Source organism: Podarcis liolepis (assembly GCF_965112155.1).
Source record: "Podarcis liolepis genome assembly, chromosome: 2".
Classification (NCBI taxonomy): Eukaryota; Metazoa; Chordata; class Lepidosauria; order Squamata; family Lacertidae; genus Podarcis; species Podarcis liolepis.
Window position 1 is genome coordinate 98,953,116 of NC_139555.1, and position 19,923 is coordinate 98,973,038.

General features: G+C 45.2%; 1 protein-coding gene across 1 annotated transcript in view; it reads left to right on the forward strand.

The window, feature by feature from the left end:
- Positions 1-3,208: 3,208 nt before the first annotated feature.
- LRIG1 (leucine rich repeats and immunoglobulin like domains 1) overlaps positions 3,209-19,923 on the forward strand; it is a 132,931-nt gene continuing 116,216 nt past the window's right edge. The window contains exon 1 of the mRNA XM_083491298.1: positions 3,209-4,492. Coding sequence (XP_083347424.1) covers positions 4,278-4,492 — 215 coding nt within the window. The 5' untranslated portion in view covers positions 3,209-4,277. The remainder of the gene's footprint in view (positions 4,493-19,923) is intronic.

Here is a 19,923-nt window from a genome sequence, read left to right on the forward strand (position 1 = left end):
ACATTTTAAGTTAGAAATGCATGTGTTTCCAACTCTATGCTCCTTGGCTGCTAATTGTCATTTAGCCTCCTACAAACCCCTCCAAATTATCAGCGTCCTCATTTCTATGCTAAAAATAATGGGAGTTAATGTTGTCAGAGTAGCCACACTTCCCTAAGTGGGTATGAAGAGTAGACATTACTTAATGTTTGACTGGGTCCCTTGCCAAGACCCAAGACCCTTTTGCCACCCTGACTTTTTTCAGTACAACACTAATTTTTTTAAAACAAAAATACTCTGGGCTCCACCCAATTCATGGCAAACTAACCACTGAAGATGGTTTCAGAGCCAAAATCATAAGAGTGTTATTATTTCACTGAATGGAGCCATTAGGAAATTTGACATACGGGTTTGCAATTTTTAAAAGTTAAAATAAGTTTTAAAAGACAGAAGCAGTGTTTGACATCAGTGGTTTTCAGATGATGGCTGGGACTCATCAACCAAACATGTGTGCCTAAGCTTGGTTGCCAGAATGAAGACAATGGCTGCTAGGACAGTGTGACCCAAGTAAACGTTTTTTGTTTTTTACAGTATTTTTTTTTATACACAAGTAAATGTTAAGTATGAATGAGTAGGAGAATTCTACTCATTTTTGCTACACATCCTATGTATGACTTCTGCCCTGAATGCAGGCAGGCTGCTTGAATACCACTGATGTCCTGATGCAGATTTTGGATACCATGAATCTGGCAGCTGTACGCTGAGCAAGGAAGCTCTGTCACTTTACATGGGAGACATTACTTTTACTGTGCACACATTCAAGACTCAGTGTGCATGAGCACAATCCAAGATAATACTTCTGCTGCATTTCAGAACAGGCAGAAATGCCCTCTCTACATTTTTTTTAATTAACAAAATGTATATACCACCTGATTTAAATGTCAGATGGGCAGCATACAAATAATCAAATTGTTGTTGTTGCTGTAGCAGCAAAGGCATCTAAGCAGTTAAATTTATCAATTAAAACTGCTAAGAACAAGCAATTAAAAGAATTTTTGAAAAAAAATTAATATCACCAGCACCACTAGTAGAAGATAACCTTGGGCTGGTATCTCAGTGCTGAAATTCAACAGGTGCGGCCATTCAAATCAAAACATCTCTGTGCCTGGGAAAGCTGCTTGCCTGTTGAATATCTTCTTCACAGGCGGCTGTGGAGGCTACAGATTCTTGTCATTCTAGGTGGCCATCCTAACCCGTCCTGGAACTTTCAGCCTTTGAGCTAAAAAGCCAGGCATTTGCCCACATATTAAAAACACAGATAAATAACTGCGAACGGGGCTAGCCCAAAAGCCAATAATATGTGGAGCCTGATCTGAGAAGTGAATATATTGTATAACCTAATTGTAATTTCATTGGGATTCTCTGTGGGCAAAAGGTTGCAGCCTGCACATAAGTGCTTGTCAGGATCAGATGTGCAGTGGGAAATGAAAAGGAAGCTTTCTTTCCTCCAGATGGTGCTTAAGGCTGATCTGATGCCCATTGTTTGCATCCATTGCATGAATATTCTCAGGCACAGAGCCCAACACATATTGGAAAACACAAGGGGTGTTGTCTTCTCTTTAAATGCCACATAGGGATAACCCAGACCTCAATGACTACAACTCATTCTTGTTGTGACTGACCTGTGATGGAGTGTTGAGAATGTCATCTCTATAGCGTATAGTAACGACTGCCCATCTACCCAGCCATCCATCAATATCTGCTCATCAAGCCCCTTGCCTAAGTCCCACCAGTTAGGGCGTTTAGATTGGGCCTGCTGCCATAGGTACCTAGGTCATCTAGGTCTGGCTATGGCGAGACCCACGACCTGCTGGCCAAGGAGGGTGGTGCTCTTACTGACTCCATCTACAAAACAGGGCCAGCCCACTTGTTAGGCACAGCGAGGATGCTTCAGATTCTGGGTGACACGAAAGAGCAATGGACCATTAGTTACAATATGCCGAAGAAAAAGAAAAGTGTAGATACGCTACTGATTTTTCCCTCGACCCTCAGACCCTCTAGCCCTTACTACCTTCGGAGGCGCACAGTGAAAGAGTGTGGCATAGGAGCCAACTTCTAGGGGCTAAGGGGTCTTCTAAACTTTTAAGGGGGTCGGGTCCCCCAAAGTTGATGGGCACTGCCATTGAAGTACAGTAGTGTGCTTGCACCACGTCATGTGATCTAGTATGCAGGGCGGGGCTTACCTGCAACCCCTGAATATCTTATTCAAACCTACCCCCCATATGATCCTGCCCTTCAAAATTAAAACACAAACAATTTGATCGCATCCTTTGATCGAATATGCGGGACAGGGCTTACATGTCGTCCCCCACCCAACCAATATTTTATTTAGGTTGGCATCCCTGGAATGGGGAATCAGCAGCGGGGAGCGGGTTAGGCAAGGCTAGGAAGGGATCCCAGCCATAGCTGTCAACTTTCAGATTTGAAAATAAGGGATCAGCAGCCTCACCTGTCCCGGGGACAGTCTACGGGACATCTAACAATCCGGGATAGCAGCGGGAAACGGCGCAGGAATAAGGGAATTTCCCGCAAAAAAAGGGAAGGTTGACATTTATGATCCCAGCCCCTTGGCCAACTGCACTCCGCTGCCGCGCAACCCTCCTCCCCTTGCGCGCTTCTGCTGAGCAACACGCGGCTCGCTCCAAAGCAGCCCCAGAGCGCGCGCCGCCCCACAGCCTTTGCTGAGCTCTTAGCACCGCTGCCCCACAAGCTTAGAATTGTGGGGCGGGGGGGAAGCTACTAGCAGCCCGGCTCTTCCCACTGAAGGGCCAGGAAGGGAGATCCTCGGGCAGCAGCAGCAGCAGGCGAAAGCGCGAAGAAAAGGAGCGACTCTTTCCAGCTCTCTCTCGCGCGCGCTCTTCCCCTTTAAGACGCGCGCGGCTGCTGCCGAAGCGGGAGCCTCCCGCTTTCACACCTTGGGTGGGAAAGGGAGGCGGGACCTGCTCGCTTCTGATTGACGGCCTGCCAACCTCAATGGAACGTTGTGTATCCGAAAGGCGGCGCGCGGGTGGTGGGGCGGAGAGGGGAGGGCCTCCTGTCCAATCGAGAAGCGAGCGGGCGCGCCGTGGAACGCGGGGCAGCCAATGCGGAGCGAGAGGCGGGCGGCTTGGAAGAGGAGGAGGGGGGGATGGAACGTGTTGCAATGTGCCCAACGTGGGTTTGAGTCGGGGAAGCGACGCTTGCGGTGCGGTGCGGGGAGGGGGCGCTGGAAAGTGGAAGGGAAGGCGAGAAAGAGAGGGAGAGATGGTGGTTGGCAGGCTGCGAAGGCGCCCCGAGAGGATCGCGGCTGGCAGCGCTCCGTGTGGGCGCTAAGGGCTGCTGGCTCAGGGTAGGCGGGAGTGGGAGGTGTCGGGAGGGGGGAGGAGGAAGAGGAGGGGGGCGGCCAGGGAAAAAGCCCAAGAGGAGAAAGTTGCGGAGGCGGAGATAAAGCACCGCTTCCCTCCCACCCATCCATCCCGGTTCCTGGGAAAAGGTGTCTGATCCCCGGGAGAAGGAAGAGGGGAGAGCAAGGAATCGGCCCCGCTCGAGCAGCAGGCGATGCAGCCCTCCTCGCCGGCTCGCCCCTTGCAGCTCTGAGACACTTCCCGGGAAGCGGAGGCGAGGCGGAATCTGCAGCGGGGGGAAAGGAGAAGGAGGCGGAGGGACTTTTCTGGGGGACGCCGAGCCTCTTTCTTTGCAACAGCAGCAGCAACAAGGCGCCCGCCTGTGGGACGGGGCGCAGGACTCTGTTATTCCCTCCCCGCGTGCCACCCCTGCCTTTTCCAGCAGCAGGATCCGGACCCTTATTTATTGCGCGAGTGGCGATCGCAGAGAAGGAAGAGGAAGACTTTTAAAGTTTGGCGCTGGTGCCAAGAGTTCGGGAGGCTCCATCCTGCCTCGCTTCCTTTCCCTCTCTCTTAGTGGCACTGAAATTCAGCTCTCTGGATGAGCCGGTTCTGGGCTGCTGGCCCCCCGACGAGCGAACTCCAGACCGGCCCCCGGAGAAACTTCAGGAGTTGCAGCTGCAGCTGCAGCCTCACTTGGAGCTGCCATGGTCTGACTAGTAAATGTCGCTGGAGGCCTAGAGACTTGGTGCAAAAGAGATCTGGGCTGAACGAGAGTGACGAGTTGTTGGCACTTCCTTGACTTTTCCTTTCTCTCTTTAGTACTTTATTATTATTATTTTTTAGTTGGTGGGATACCACCAACTCTGCGCTTCTGGCCTCTTATTCCTACCCCCCCTCCATCCAGGATACAAAATGGCGCTGCCGGGATGGGGAAAGTGGGGGTCCCTGCTCTTTTCAGATGCCTTTTGGACCTTCTTCATCCTTTCCCAAACATTGGTGGGGTTCGGCTGCTGCTCGGAGCGGCAGGCCTGCGACGTGAACTGCACGTGTAGCGGTGATCGTGTGGACTGCAGCAACCGGGGGTTGGAAGAGGTTCCCGAGGTGCTGCCTACCTGGGCAGTATATTTGTAAGTCTCCCGCCTGCGAAGTCAAAAGTTCTGAATGGAGTATACTGCTTTCTTGTGCCTTTTATTTCTTTACCAGTCAAACCTCCCAACCTCCTTCATAGTCTTCGCTGAAGGCCAGTTCCTAACCCTTTTCTTCACTGCAGTCTGTGATTAATGTAATATTCCGTCTTCCCTTTATTGAGAGATCTAATTGTAACCGGTTGCCGAGCAACTAACTCCTGGGAGATCCCTTTGGGGGTAGAGAGTTCTCATATCCTTGTGGAAAGATCCCGGTGGGAATAGAGGCTGCTCATTCCCCTTGTAGTTAGGGATGTTCTGCAGAATGAGATGTTCGGCCTTTTAAAGAGAAAGCTTCAAATTCTGATCATTTAAAGGGTTTTTTTTGGGGGGGGTGTTGTGTTTTTGTGTGTGAAACTTTGCCATCCAGGCTGCGGGACCTCCAGGTCCTTCTTAATTAACCAGATCAACTTTTTGGGACACCAGCCTGCAAACTTGCAGTTTTTAAAACTATTGTTGTCACTGAAGATGTTGGCAGTGTTCTCACTGTGTGTTGCAAAGGTGTGGGGAAGAAGGGTTGTGTTTACTGTGTAGAAGTCCCTATAAGACTCATTTTCATTTAGGCTTAGAAATGTCTGTAGTGTGGCACGGGTGCTAGCCCTTAAGAATCAGATCAGTAGTGGAGCTGAACATAAAAGTGGATGACAGGCTGAAGATTTCCAGAACTCTTTTAAAAAAAATAACTTTTACTGACTTGCGAAGCATTTACTCTTGCCATGGAATATAAAAGAGTTTGATTTAATAGTCCCCTTCTTAGATGATTCAAACACCTATGTGGGACTTTGGAGACCTAAAGAATTGGGACTCTAAGGTTTCATTCTTAAACACAGGCGTGTGTGTGTGTGTGTGCGTACACACACACACACACACACACACACACACACACACACGGTAGCAAGTAAGGCCCTTTCAAGTAAACATTGATAGGATTTTACTGTTAAGAGTCTTTATTATGCACCAGATCAGGTAGTTAAGGCTTGCCAAGGGTGTTATAAGAGTAAAACAGATCCTCAAGAACTATGATGGTGTCTATCACCACTATGTAAATATCTGAGATATGTGGGGGGTTTTTTAATTTAAAAATTGCCTATGTTTTCCTGAAGACATTTAGAACTAGTTCTTGAAAACTCTCCCCCCCCCTTTCTTCCAGCTCTGTGTGAGATTGCATATCTCATGTTTCACCTCTAATTCAGTGGTGAAAGTTGGAGGGGCTGTGAATAAAAGGTTGCTGTTTGCCTCTTCAGGACAAAGAATAATCTTACTACTTGTTCGACCCATTTCCTTGTGTTTCTAAGGAATTAATAGCTGCACCCCAAAGTGGGGAAAACTTAACATGATCAACTTTTGGAGGAAAAAAAAGAAGTCAAAATGGTTAGCAGATGTAGGCCAATTGCCCCTGGTTGCTGCACACTAGGCCCTTGTTATCTGTTAGAACAGTTTCACAAGACTCTCCTCTTATTAGTTATTAAGTGATTGAATCGTGTTTTCTTCAGAATTGGGGCCCATGTGGCCAATTTGAGGTTAAGGTATTAAAATATGGATAAACAAGCCTGTGGTTGGTGCCTGACTCTGTGAGTTTCAATAGCACTTGCGTTCAGAGCCTGATAAATCTTCACATTTGGGATTATTTCCCTTTGACTCCAGCAAAGGGAGTTTTACTTGAAACTAAATGTGTTTAAGATTACAACCTGTGGTTTGAAACCTAATAATAGCGTCACACTTTATCCAGTCAAAAAGTGGGAGTGTAGCAAAAGGTTACCTGTATATAGGTGTTATTCATAAAACGTATAGCTATATTGGTTTCTTAGATGAAAATTATTACTGTTGCTGTTTTTAAGATGGTATCAGGAAAACTCATTCTTCCCATGTTCCAGTCGCTGCTGCGTGTTGCAGGTTAAAGGGTTTTTTTTTAAGCAAAGAGCAACATGAGTTAAAAGTAGACACAAGTCAAGTATGGTACTCTACTTAAATATGTTAGAGTAGTTTAACACACATTGTACGAGAAATGTCAGCGTTAGCTTTATGGAATAGGGTATGTTTAAATCTGGAATGAAACATATAGGTAGCCTCTGGATGAGAATTTGGATAAGTTCATTTTATTGGCCACCACATTGTGCAGCAACCTAAACATCTGTGTATACGTATCGTGTACCCAAATATTACAAAGCGTCTGCCATTGTACATATGGAGGACTGGAATTAAAGATGGGCAATATTGTGCCATTAGGGGTTTTATGCTGAAAGAGACCTGAAAATGCTAATAGGTTCTGTTTGTATCAGAAAAGAGAGTGGTAGCTGAGGTACTAACACCCCTATCTTCAATTCAAAGCCTTGACTAGAATTCTGTGTTTCATAGGTTGTAATGTAGGCTAAATTCTCCCTCTGAGATAGGGAAGATAAACATTCAATTGTGGTCTGCCTAGTGCTGTGTCAGTGTGAATGTTTAATTCAGATTGATGTCATTATAATTTAGCTGTCAGCCTCTGGAGTACAATTTATTTACCGCCACCATAATTATATCGCTATCTTAAGTTATTTACAACCGTGCCTTACAGACGTGTGAAACTCTGGAGTATATCATATGTTTAAACTTTGCTGCTGCAGAGCTGCAAGTTGTTGATCTTTTGAGTGTGTGAAGCACAAATGTGATTACTAGCTGATCATTACTTTACCCTAATTCCTATAATCCGCCATACTTGTTTTTTTGGAAGGATTTCACATCTGGAAACCTGCACTGTTTTATTTCTCTGTCCATGCACGCACAGAGTTAAGAAGCTGTTCGGTTTAGGGCAGCGCATATGCTACCATAAGAGGACATCTCGATGACACTTCTCTTGCTTGTCATATATGTCAGCTTCATTTTAACAGTAATTGCAGCACTGGTGATGATATCACCACCGATGTTGAATACTGAATGTTCATTCGATTAAGCTTTACAGTGGTAATAATTATTGTATCACATGAAGGGTGAAGCTCCTTAGATTTTGTTTCTTTCAGTATTCATACCATGTTCATAATAGCTCTTATATGGATCACAGTTAGGGACTGTACTGTAGTTGCCATACTAAGTATCAAGAACAATTTATAACTCTTCTGTTTACTCTTCTGTATATCTGTGCAAGCTGTTGTAGCAATACCAGTCAAGAGTCCTGTAGCATCTTGAAGACAAGACCAACTTACTGATTGAGGTTTATGCTTTTGTGGGCTAAACTGGGGTACCCAACATGGTGCTCTTCAGACGTTTTGATCTATACCTCTTTCCTGATCTTTGGCACACTGAACGGGGATGAATGGGAGCCCGGAGTACACAGCAACAAGGTGGGGGAGAGGAGGCACTACAATGGCTACCCTTAAAAATCAGTCAATATGTTTGAATTCTCTTTTTTTCTATGAAATTTCATCAGCACCTCGGCTGAGAGAAGATAAATATGATCTCTCACTTCTCTTGAGGAGAAGTTAGGACCAGAAGAAGAAGGAAAAAGTATCTTTCGTCTGTTTTGTTTCCAACTCAAGTTGAACAATTTCAGTTGTTTTAAAAGCTAGTCACTGCCAGGGGTATCGCATCCCTGAGATGGATTTTGCCATGACATTACCTTCTCTCAAATAGATTTTCGTTAAGAGCTTTATTTTCCCTCTTGTTGTGGCAGATCGCAACATATCCTTGTCACCGTTCACACTTGCAAGAGACCACTTATAGACTGTTAGGAGAAACATGGGTCCTTTCTGAGCATACTTTAGAGCCTAGGAACTAGTTTCCAATACTGCTACCAGAACTGAGCTTATTGCATGGTCCTTCTACACAATGGTCTGTTCCTGCTTTGCTTTCTTGTTTTCAGCAACCTAATTTTAGGTGTGGAAAAAGTCATTTTGCTGTGTGCTGTTGCTCAACACTTGTGAGTCTGGAACCCTTGCAGATCTCTGCTGATTAGAGTGTGGGGCAGTTAATGCCGTGGTTGCAGGTTTGATTCGATCCCTGTACAGTGGACGCTCGGGTTGCGAACGTGATCCATGCGGGAAGCATGTTCGCAACTTGCAGCGTTCGCAACCCACAGCGCCGCTTCGGCACATGCGTGGGTTGCGATTCGCCACTCATATGTAAAGCACGATTTAGCGCTTCTGCGCATGTGCAAGCGCCGAAACCCGGAAGTAACCCGTTCCGGTACTTCCGGGTTCAGTGCGGTGCGCAACCCGAAATCGCACAACCCAAAGCGTCTGTAACCTGAGGTGTGACTGTATGGGAGACAACTGCATATTCCTGCGTTGCAGGGGGGTGGGCAGGATGATCCTTGGGGTCCCTTCCAACTCTACAGTTGGACCTGTAGATCTATGGACCTGTCGATCCTGATCTCCTTTCTGCCCCCTCCCCTGCTTCAAAATACAGGGAAACTTTTAAGCAACCAGGCCAGAGTTCCCCATCTTCAGTGCTTTCACTCCTTTTGTAAGTCGGGGGTGTGTGTGTGTTTAGGTCTTTGGGACAATGTTTGGATGGGGAATCAAAACTGTAAGTTTCTTTAAAATCTCCTGGCACAATTGGGAGAGGGGCATCTTCCCTCACCCTTTCTTTTTTTGGCCGTGCTTCTTAACTTTTCAAGGAGGGCCGTTCTTGAGAGCCTAAACCCTCCTGTGCAGTCCTAAGCACATCTACCACTAGGGAACAAGCACCATTAAACTTGATTGGGATTACTTCTGAGTAAACAAGCACAACGTTTCACTGTTTGAAAGTCCACGCTTTGTGAATGGAAGATTGGCTTTGTTTATTTACTGAATTTCTAACCCACCCTGCCCTTCAGCTCAGGGCAGATAGCAACAGCTTGAGATGTGTATCAGCACTATAAAATTTCCTATAAATGCAGTTAAAATGTATACAAGAAAACACCCCCGTCCCTGAAAGGCTGCTAGTAATACTTTAAACAAATAGTCTCACGGCAGGCTCGTGACAGCTACAGAATTAACTTGGACGTTTTTATGTTTTGTAAATAGTAGCAAACGGTTTCAGTGTTGGTATCATATCTTATGAACTTGCTTGGTTGTTGTGGTGTTGCCAAGACCTCCTAGAGAGTTTAAGGATTGTGTGTGTGTGTGCATATTATACATATTGATTTGCCTTGTGGGGCGTGAAATATAATGCAATAACCTCTGGCACTAGCATGTGCAGGGAAATGTATTTTGTTTAAAAGAGCCTACAGGGAACTGGAACTCTGCACATGAGACTGAACTGTGTCCTCCTTTCAGTGCGGTGTGTGACAGTGGTTATATAAGATTATTTATTTGAACTCTTAACTGCTCTCTGTGTAATTTGCTTTGCACTCAAACTCCCATGTGGTTTTGAAAAACCGAGTATCATTGTGTGTGGTTGGGGAGGAGAGGCCACAGCTCGTGTGTGTGTGTGTGTGTGTGTGTGTGTGTGTTGCAAGGTAGTGGAAGATCTTAAACTTAGCATGCAATCTGAGGCTCCCCACCTCCTTTTGCCTGCCCACAATTTCTTGGTGCCTGGCTTTGAAGCTCAGATAGGCAACAAAAGATATAAAACGTCTGAAGTGTGATTTACTTGAGAACATTATCCGCGGTTAAAAAAAAATGTCTGCAAGAGTACTGTATAGGAAACCGAACGCTTACTGCCAACAGATGCCAGGTGCAAAGTGTGGAGAACGTCAAAATGGGAATTACAGGCCTGGCAGCCCCCCCCTCCCGGACACCCCCCCCTCTCTCTTTTAAAAAAATTAAAGCCATAAAACCCTTTCCCTTTCTCTTGCTCACTTAAGGTTGATAGAATTGCTGTGAGAGTTTAACTTCTTCCCCAAAATGGAGGAAGGGAAGAGAGAGACTCAGTGGAAAAGATTTTGAAGCTGGTCCGTTGGTAGTCTGGTTGCACCTCATGGGCCTCACAACAACACTTCTGATTATGTGTGCATAGGATTAAAACATAAGACGAGCACCAGCCTTCCAGTCCTGTATTTTCATTCCTCATAGTGGCCAGCCAGGAGCCTCTGAGGAAGACTGCAAGCAGGAGCTGAGGGCAGAATTTGTCTCCTGTTGCTGCTCCTCAGCAACAGGTATTCAGGTCAGGTGCAGCATGCCTCTGATATCGCAGCCACCATGAATTTGTCTTTTCTGCTTTTTGGAGTTGGCTTGTGGTAGCAAATTCCTTACGTTTTAACTCAGGTTCCTTGCAAAAGAACTGCTTCCTGAGTCTCCCACCATTCACATTTGCTGAATGACTCCAGTTTTTAACTAATAAAAAAACCACTCTATCCATGTTCTTGTTAGTATTACTGGGAGAGGGAGGAAAACTGTCCACTTTCTCCACACATACATTATTTTGTACGTACTTCTCCCCAACCCTGTTCACCTGCCCCTCCATACTAAAAGTCCCTGAACACCTTTCCTCAGAAAGGAGTTGCTCCAGCCCTACCAGAATAATGGTTGCCTTTTTCCAGCTCTACAGCATCCTGTTTTGAGAGGTGGAGACCGGAACTACATGCAGTGCTGTATTCAAAGTGTGGTTGTACCATAGATGAATATATTCAAGGCATTTAGGTGCTGGGAGCTTTATATTAGATCCTTTCCAAATGATCTTTACCATGAGAACTTTTTTCACAACTTCCATTCACTGGGTTGAGGTTTTCTACCATGACTCCGATATATTTTTCCTGGTCAGTTGCCATAAAGCTCAGATCCCATCAGTGTATATATGTGTCCTTAGAAACAATGTGCATTGCTGTATACTGGCATTGGACTGCATTTGCCATTTTAATGCCCATTTCTCCAGTTTTGGAGCCCATTGCAATTTCTTTTTCTTTTATCATCCTAAATAATTGGGTTTCATTAGCAAACGTGACTCACCCCAAACTCCATAATCATTTATGGATAAGTTAACAAGCACTAGTCCTAATACAGTTGCTTGGAGAACCCCATGTCTTTTTTCCCTCTGTTAAGAGAACTGATCATGTATTCCTACCTCCAGTTTCCTGTTCTTTAACCTGTTAGTGATTCGTAAGAGGACTTGACCTCTTTTTTTTTTTTTTTTGCTCAGGCAAAAGCTTTTTGAAAGTTCAGGTAAAGTCTTCTGGATCATCGTTTCCACATACTTGTTGACACATCTAAGCACTGCAAGATTAGTGAGACAAGACTTAACTTTTGCTGAGGCCATGTTGATTCTTCTTTAGCAAGGCTTATTCTTCTATATGCTTGATAATTTTCAGGCTGCCATGCTCTTATTTCCCTCCTAAATTGTCATCCAGAGCAGGAGCAAAGAAAACTGAGGCTATCAGCCCAAATTGCTTCTCCTTTCTACCTGTTCCTTGCAAACCTCCCACCTCGATTAAATTGGCTTCTACCTAATCTCTGTTGGAGATATCAGATTGTGGCAATGTATAACAGACCCCTAAGTCCTGTTGAAAAAAATGATCCCCTGTGAAAATTTAAAGCAGTATGGATGAAATGATGTGATCCTTGTAGCTGCTGATGTTTGTGCGAGACGTGTGTGTATACACACATTCATGTGTCCAGAGACATTACACCTCCGTGTTAACTGAATGCAGGTAATAAATGTTACATTCCTGAGTGTTGCTCAGCGGTCAGCTTAAAACAGACAAAATATCCCTATTCTGTTGAAGTCAGAAAACGAGATATGAGATGTCTAACTATATGCATTAAGTCATTTTCCAACTGTATACTGTAATCTCTTCAGAATTGGTGTGAGTGCATGAAAGGTGTTTATGGACTGTTTAAAAGCTCTTTGCAGATTAAAGTGGTGTGTTTTTTAGTGTAGTGAATGTCTTAACACTGAGGAGACTTGGGTTCAAATCCTTATTCAGCTGAGAAACTCACTGGGTGACCCGTTTAAACTGTTTTGAAAACAGCCAAGAGTCAGGGCAGGGGGTTGTCCTGCAAATCAGGACTATAGATTCCACATTTCTGCTTTCTGGTGATGTCATTATCCCACCCCACCCCCCACTTATTCAGAGTAGGCTGACTGAAATAAATAAGTACACTAATTTCAGTGGATCTACCAGGAATATAACACACATTGAATTTAGCCCTATGGAAAAGCAGTATACAAATATTTAAATGAGATATTGGGTGAGAAAGTTCTGTTCGCTCAATCACGCCCTACCTTACAGGGATGTTGTGAAGATAAAATAGTTGCAAGCAGAGGACTATGTATAGCAGGCATAGAGAAACTTGGCCCTGCAGATGTTTTGGGACTACAACTCCCATCATCCCTGACCTCTGGTCCTGTTAGCTAGGGATGATCCCAAAAGATCTGGAGGGCTGAGTTTGCCTATGCCTTGAGGGGAGGTCAGGATAAGCATGGAATATAGAAAGCAGTTAATGTATTTTTGCCTTAAAAATATAACTGTTGATTATCTGCTGACCTAAATACATTGCTAGTAAACCACTTGATAGTTTGGGTTGAAGTTTTTGTTGGTTTATATGAACAAATAAAATAGAAGTACTCATTGAAATGAACAGAGCAGTCGACAACAAAGCATATCATTAAATGCTCAGCCTAAATCAGTGATCCCCAAACTTTTGCCCCCATAGACCACTTGAAAATTTATGAGGGTCTTGGCAGACCACTTAATGATTTTTCTTTCCTGCCTGTTTTAGCAAACGTAATGTGTTGCGCTAAATGCAATATGATTTTTAATTGTATTTTTATTGCTTCATTTTTTCTTCAGTGTTGAATTTAATTGTGTTGCACTATGAAATCAAATTGTAGCAGCTTCAGATAAAATATAATAAGCAAACAAAGCAATAAAAAAGACAGTCAACGTGAAGTGTCGATGCCTTGGGGTTGCTGCTTCCCATCTTCAACCACAAATCCACAGACACATCACATACACACATATCCACAGACCACAGTTTTGGAACCCCCTGGCCTAATTCATGACTCTTTGATTCCAGCTCTCCAGCTTTTGTTTGTGTGTGTGTTTTTGGAATAAACATTTCAAGTGACATTTGCTGAACAGTTAGTGTTTTTCAGGGGGGGGCATGCTTTGTCTCTTGCAGCGGAAACAGAGTCTTGGGCGCCTTTAAAAAAGCGAACATTTTATTATTATGGCGTGGACTTCTGTGGATTACACTCTGTTAGCGGTTTCTCTTGATTAAGACATGACATGTATTCTTGGAGATGGAGGAGCCTTCCAAAAACATTTTAAAGAACTTCTTAGTAATTAGCCGAGCTCAGGATAACTGGTGCTGCCAGGAGGTGCTTAGACAGTCTGCTTTGTGCCCCTGATGAAATACTTTTACAAGCCCTAAATTGGAAAATGTCTCTCATTTTGGTTGCGGGGGGGGGGGGAGGGGTGGACTTGAGGGAAAACAAAATGCCAAAGTTGACCCTTGTAAAGAAGTGTGTGTGTGTGTGTGTGTGTGTGTGTGTGTGTGTGTGTGTGTGTGTAGGCAGCTCACTCAAGCTTGGCCATTATGGCTTCATACCCCTAAATCCTATTCAGTATCGCTGAACAAATGGAATGGAACTGAGAATGAGCTGTAATCTCCAAAGGCCAGCTTGTTGCATAGCTCAGCAGGACTGAGGGAGAGCATAAGGATTTCTGTTCTCCTCTGTACTTTCATCCCTGCTTCCCACCGAAAACATTTCCCGCCTCTTTAATTTTAGCATTGATCAGCTAACTCCCTTCAGCAGGCTCTCTGAACCTGCCGCCCCTATTGTCCGTTGTTCCATATCTGGCTCTGCTCCTATTAGAATGCCTCCGCAGTATATTCTTCGTAATTTGTAGTGTTTTGCGACTCACAGGGATTCTTGCCTCTTCTCAATTGAAAGGCTTTGCAGTCTGGCCCTAAACATGTTTACTCAGGGGCAGAGCCCCACTGTGTTCAAAGAGATTTGCTTCCTCAGGACATGTTCTTAAGATTGAATTTACACACCTCCGCCCCGCCTGAGGTACTAAGCTCTTCAGGACCTTTCAGACTCCCTTGCCCCCAGCATGGGGGTACTGTGTTTGTTGTTCATATGGGAGCCATTCACACAATCAGAAGCGAACATGTCTGAATTCGTGTGGTGGGCTTGTTGTGTGAGTGAGCTATCGGCTTGCCCATTGTTTATTTATTATTTTATTTATTAAATTTGTATACTTCCCATCACCCGAAGACCCCAGGGTGGTTCACAACATAAGAATACAAAACGAGAACACAAAATAGTTAATAAAACAAACATCAACTAATAACCCCCCTCCCACAAACACATTTCAAAGGCCGTAGAACGGGGTAGGCAACCTAAGGCCCGGGGGCCAGATCTGGCCCAATCGCCTTCTAAATCCTGTCCGTGGACAGTCCAGGAATCAGCGTGTTTTTACATGAGTAGAATGTGTGCTTTTATTTAAAATGCATGTCTGGGTTATTTGTGGGGCATAGGAATTTGTTCATTTCCCCCCCCCCCCAATATAGTCCGGCCCACCACATGGTCTGAGGGCGGTGGACCGGCCCATAACTGAAAAAGGTTGCTGACCCCTACCCTAGAATGTTACTGCCTGATTATAGAGAAATGTTTTTGCCTGGTGCCTTAAGATATGTAATGAAGGTACCAGGTGAGCCTCCCTGGGGAGAGCATCCATAAGTGGGGAGCCACTACAGAAAAGGCCTGTTCTCAGGTTGCCACCCTCCAGATCTCTCAGAGCGGCACACAGTGAAGGCCCTCAGATGATGGTGTAACTCAGGCATAGGCAAACTCGGCCCTCTAGATATTTTTGAGACTACAACTCCCATCATCCCTAGCTAACAGGACCAGTGGTCAGGGATGATGGGAATTGTAGTCTCAAAACATCTGAAGGGTTGAGTTTGCCTATGCCTGATGTAACTGGACGGATGCTGCTCTTAGTTCAGTGGGGCAGCTTCTGATTTTCACAGGATTCTTTCTTCCTCAAAGTTGGGGGCCTTAATTTCGCCTCTGGAGCCATGGAAGAGAAAGAGCTAGAGAGCGGACTACGGGTGAAGCTGACTTGGAGTTGCAACTAACCAAATTATTGGCTGGGACTTCCTCCCACCAGGAATCACCTGCAGTGCCCCCCCAAATCTGCTGTAGAAGGTTGGGGGGAATCAGCAGAGCACTGCTCACAGAAGTTGTTTAGACACAACCCTTTTTGTTTTTCCTTGGTTGCATTCAGAGAGCTTTGAATACCCCCGTGGCCTCAGATTTTAGAGGGAAGGCATGAATACTGGGTGTAACCACCAGGGAGTAGAAGACATTACTGTTGTGTTCAACCCAAAGGCCCATTTAGTCCAGACCATCCTGTTCTCATAGATGCCTATGGGGAGTCCACCAGCAGGACACATAACGCACAGCAGTGGTTTCCTGCTTCTGATCTTCAGCTACAAATTGCTACTAATCTTCCTTTAATCTCCTGGCAGCGAAGTTTAAAAAATGGGAGGGTCCCGCCCCCCCCCCCAAGAAGGCGACACAAAGTGCTGAGAACACTAGAATTTCTGCAAATCCTCAATTTTCTGAGAGATTGCAGTGAAAACTGAGAATGGCACACTTCAGATCTTTCAGACACTGGGTTTAATTAAACAAGAATACATCAGTAACTTGTGTGAGTTAAACTTGTTCCTAGGGTGTCTGGTTTTGATTACAGCTTAAGTGTGCAGCTGTGGCTCAATAGCATACATAATAATAGGTATACATGTCACTATTATTTGAATGAGAATGCTGATAAGTAAAACATACTCAGCAGTATTCCTTTCATGGTAGCCAAACGATACCTTACTAGGTATAGTGTTGCACCCACATTTATGTGCTTGTGAAAATTTGTATAAATGCAAATTTCAAGTCGTAAGGTTGTATTCGACATTGTCTGTGAGCCGAGGGAACAGGCTTCTGCTTTCCTTTGCCCCTATCCTGCTCCTCTGTGTGCCTTCAAAATCTTTTCCTGGTGTGTTGGGTGTCTCTGGAGCCAATTTGCAGGGCACATGGGGGGTGGCTGCAGGGGGGAGATGAGAGGAAAGTGAAGTCCCATTGTGTGAGCAGATGTCCACTCACACAGCATTGAATTCCTCCCATGGCACTTTTAAGTCTTTATTTTAGTTTTCTGTGTGAGAGCCTTTCCCCCCTCCTCAAAACCTGTTTGCCATTCAGGAGTTGTCCCATATTATGCCCTTTATCTTAGCTTCCCCAGTAATGCAGTCCACAACACACACACACACACACAACCAGTAGTTTCCCCAAGTGTTGTGGTGATAACCTGTGACACTTCCTGTCATTGCTTTCTAACTACTACCTTTTTGAGTTTTATCAGTGTTTGTTTCAATTGTTGCAAGCCACCTTGAGTCATAGTTCTGGGGGGAAAGGTGGGATTATATTATCATCATCATCATCATCATCATCATCATCATCATCCAGGGATTGTTAGTGTGGGAGGGAACCACCGAAGCCATCTGAGGAGGCTTAATAAATGGAGTTCTCCAGAACACCCTGGAACATTTCTTGAAAACAGAGTGTATTTCCATTCAAAATGTGCAAAGGCATGCCATTTGGGTTATTGGATGTGTTCGTTCTGGGCAAAGTCCAATTGTACATGTGCCTCCTTCACTTTGTATTTAAATCACGCTTTTGTAAATTCAGCTTTCTTAACGCTGAGGCCAAAAGCCATTTCTTTTATCGGTGTATATGCGCTCCATCAGCAGTGATACACATTTTTCAACTGCACCTTTTGTTTTGATTTGCTGGCTGGCTTGTCATTGGAGTGCATGAGTGCTCTGTCTTCTCCCTTCAGCACCATTCACAGGTTTGTTTTTTGTTTTTTTGGCATGGTTTGCTTTGCCTTCCCTGTCCATGGGGGGGGGGGGGGAGAAAGATGATTTTCAAAAGTTTCCCCTTGTTAGGATGCTGATTCTCTTCTCTGTAGATTATCAGCAATTTTGTTGTTTCAATTTTGTTGTCTCAGTTTGTGGTGCTGCCTGATAACGTCTTGTTGGTGCTTTCTGAAGGGCTTCAGGACTCCAGAGTTTAAGCCTCAGGACCCTCCCTTCCTCTTGAGAAGCTGTTTGCGGTCTTTAATTGCCCTGCTTGGCTTTCCCTCCCCATGGTGACAGCAATTTGAAGCGCAAGGGCTGGCATACAATGGGAGCCACCTTTCAATAGAATTGTGTTAATAGTCAGAACCACTTACAAAGGGGGGAAAGTTTGAATGAATGGGCTTGGGGAGGGGGTAGAGAGAGTGTTGGGGGAGGGGCAGTAGGGAACATTTGCAGGGGTAGGAAAAACAACCTTCTCTGAAGAAGTGTGCATGCACACAAAAGCTCATACCAATAACAAACTTAGTTGGTCTCTAAGGTGCTACTGGAAGGAATTTTTTATTTTGTTTCAACCTTCTCTGTAGGCAGCTGAGATATGAATCCTCTTTGCACTTCTGACACAATCCACAGTATTTCTTGTACACGCAGTTCTTGCAGATTAGTTAGTTTCAACATGTGGCCAGTATTCCTAAATACATCTTTTTTATTAAAAAAAGTTCTATGTATCCCAGGGGGCTCCTCCCCAGTGGCTCAAGGCACTATGGGTGGTTCTCTTCTCCCCATTTTATCCCTATAACCACCTTGTTGAGAGACACTGCTGGACCAGGGTCACCCAGTGAGTGTCATGGCTGAGTGGAGATTCGAACCCTGGTCTTGCAAGTCTTAGTTCGGGGCTCAAACCACTACGCCACACTGGCTGTCATCCCAGTTGAATGTCCTTATGCCATACTTTGGGCTAGAATAAATACCTGATTTTAGGCATGACGGCCTAAATCAGAGCTTTCCAAACTTTTCACGTTGGTGGCACACTTTTTATAGACATACATCGTTTCGCGACACAGTAATTCAGTTTCACCAGCAAGCCAGGTGTTAAACTAAACCCTTTCCAGCCCCGGGAAGAGTGCAGGGACCGTTCGTGCGACACACCTACACACTGCAGCTGACACACTTGACGTGTCGTGACGCACAATTTTGAAAGCTTTGGTCTAAATTGTGTTGGCTGGTTGGAATTTGACTCGTGTAATGCTACTTTGGCTTCTCTTCTCTTCTGCGCCTCTTCCCAATTGGCCTCCCAGAGTTAAGTTCTGAAGGCATGTGGGAAGTGTGCAGCGGAAGAGGGAAAAGTCCTATACAACCCTGTTCCCTCCAGGACTGGAGTCAGTATGCTTCTCAGTACCAGTTCCTGGGGATCACAAGTGAGGTACTAGCGCTGTTGTGGCCATTATGCGCTGCTTGTGGGCCTCCCATAGACATCTGGTTGGCCACTATGAGAACATCAGGCTGGACTAGCTGGGCTTTTGGACTAGCCCAGCAGAGCTCTTCTTAGGCCATGGAAATATTAAAAGTACCCAGTCTACAAACCGAAGGAACTGCTGCGGTGCTTGCTTTTCTCTTCCTCCCCAGTTCCGCTTTCCTTTTGTGACATGACCGTGGGCTGGAACTGTATTACCATTCAGTATACGTTCAGTATGGGACTGTATTACCATTCAGTATACGTTCAGTATTATACGTTCAGTATACTGTATTACCATTCAGTATACGTTCAGTATGGGACGCGGGTGGCGCTGTGGGTAAAACCTCAGTGCCTAGGGCTTGCCAATCGCATGGTCGGCGGTTCGAATCCCCGCGGCGGGGTGAGCTCCCGTTGCTCGGTCCCATCGTCTGCCAACCTAGCAGTTTGAAAGCACCCTCAGGTGCAAGTAGATAAATAGGGACCGCTTACTAGCGGGAAGGTAAACGGCGTTTCCGTGTGTGGCTCTGGCTCGCCAGAGCAGCTTCGTCACGCTGGCCACGTGACCCGGAAGTGTCTGCGGACAGCGCTGGCTCCCAGCCTCTATAGAGTGAGATGAGCGCACAACCCTAGAGTCTGGCCCGTATGGGCAGGGGTACCTTTATACGTACAGTGTGTAGGCTGTATCGAACGAAACAAAACCAAATTCATTGTAACCATGAATCAGCAAAAAAACCCCAAAAAACAAACCCAAATAGGTCATTTGTACAGTGTTGTTGGAAATCACCAGTGAGAGGTGAAAGCATTGCCTGTTTCTGTTTTATTAGGAATGGTAGTGATGCGCTATTGGTTGCCACACATGTTATATCCTACGGTGCTTTATCTAACAGCAGTGTGCAACCGATACCTTCTGTTTAATAGAAATAGCCTTCCATGCACAGTGCTCCGCCATGGATTGATACTTCACCATAGATTGAGATTATGTGCAACTCCTGCCAGTGTTGCAGTCCCTGTGAAAATGTTGTATTTAAGGTCTGCGACTGAAAGGTCCAAGACCTCTCATTCAGTGGTCGAAATTCTAGGCGCATTTTGCGACAGGGAATTTCATTAGTGTGAGCAGTTTCTGACCTCTGGGTGCAGTACTGCGCCTAAGATTTCAGATTAAAACT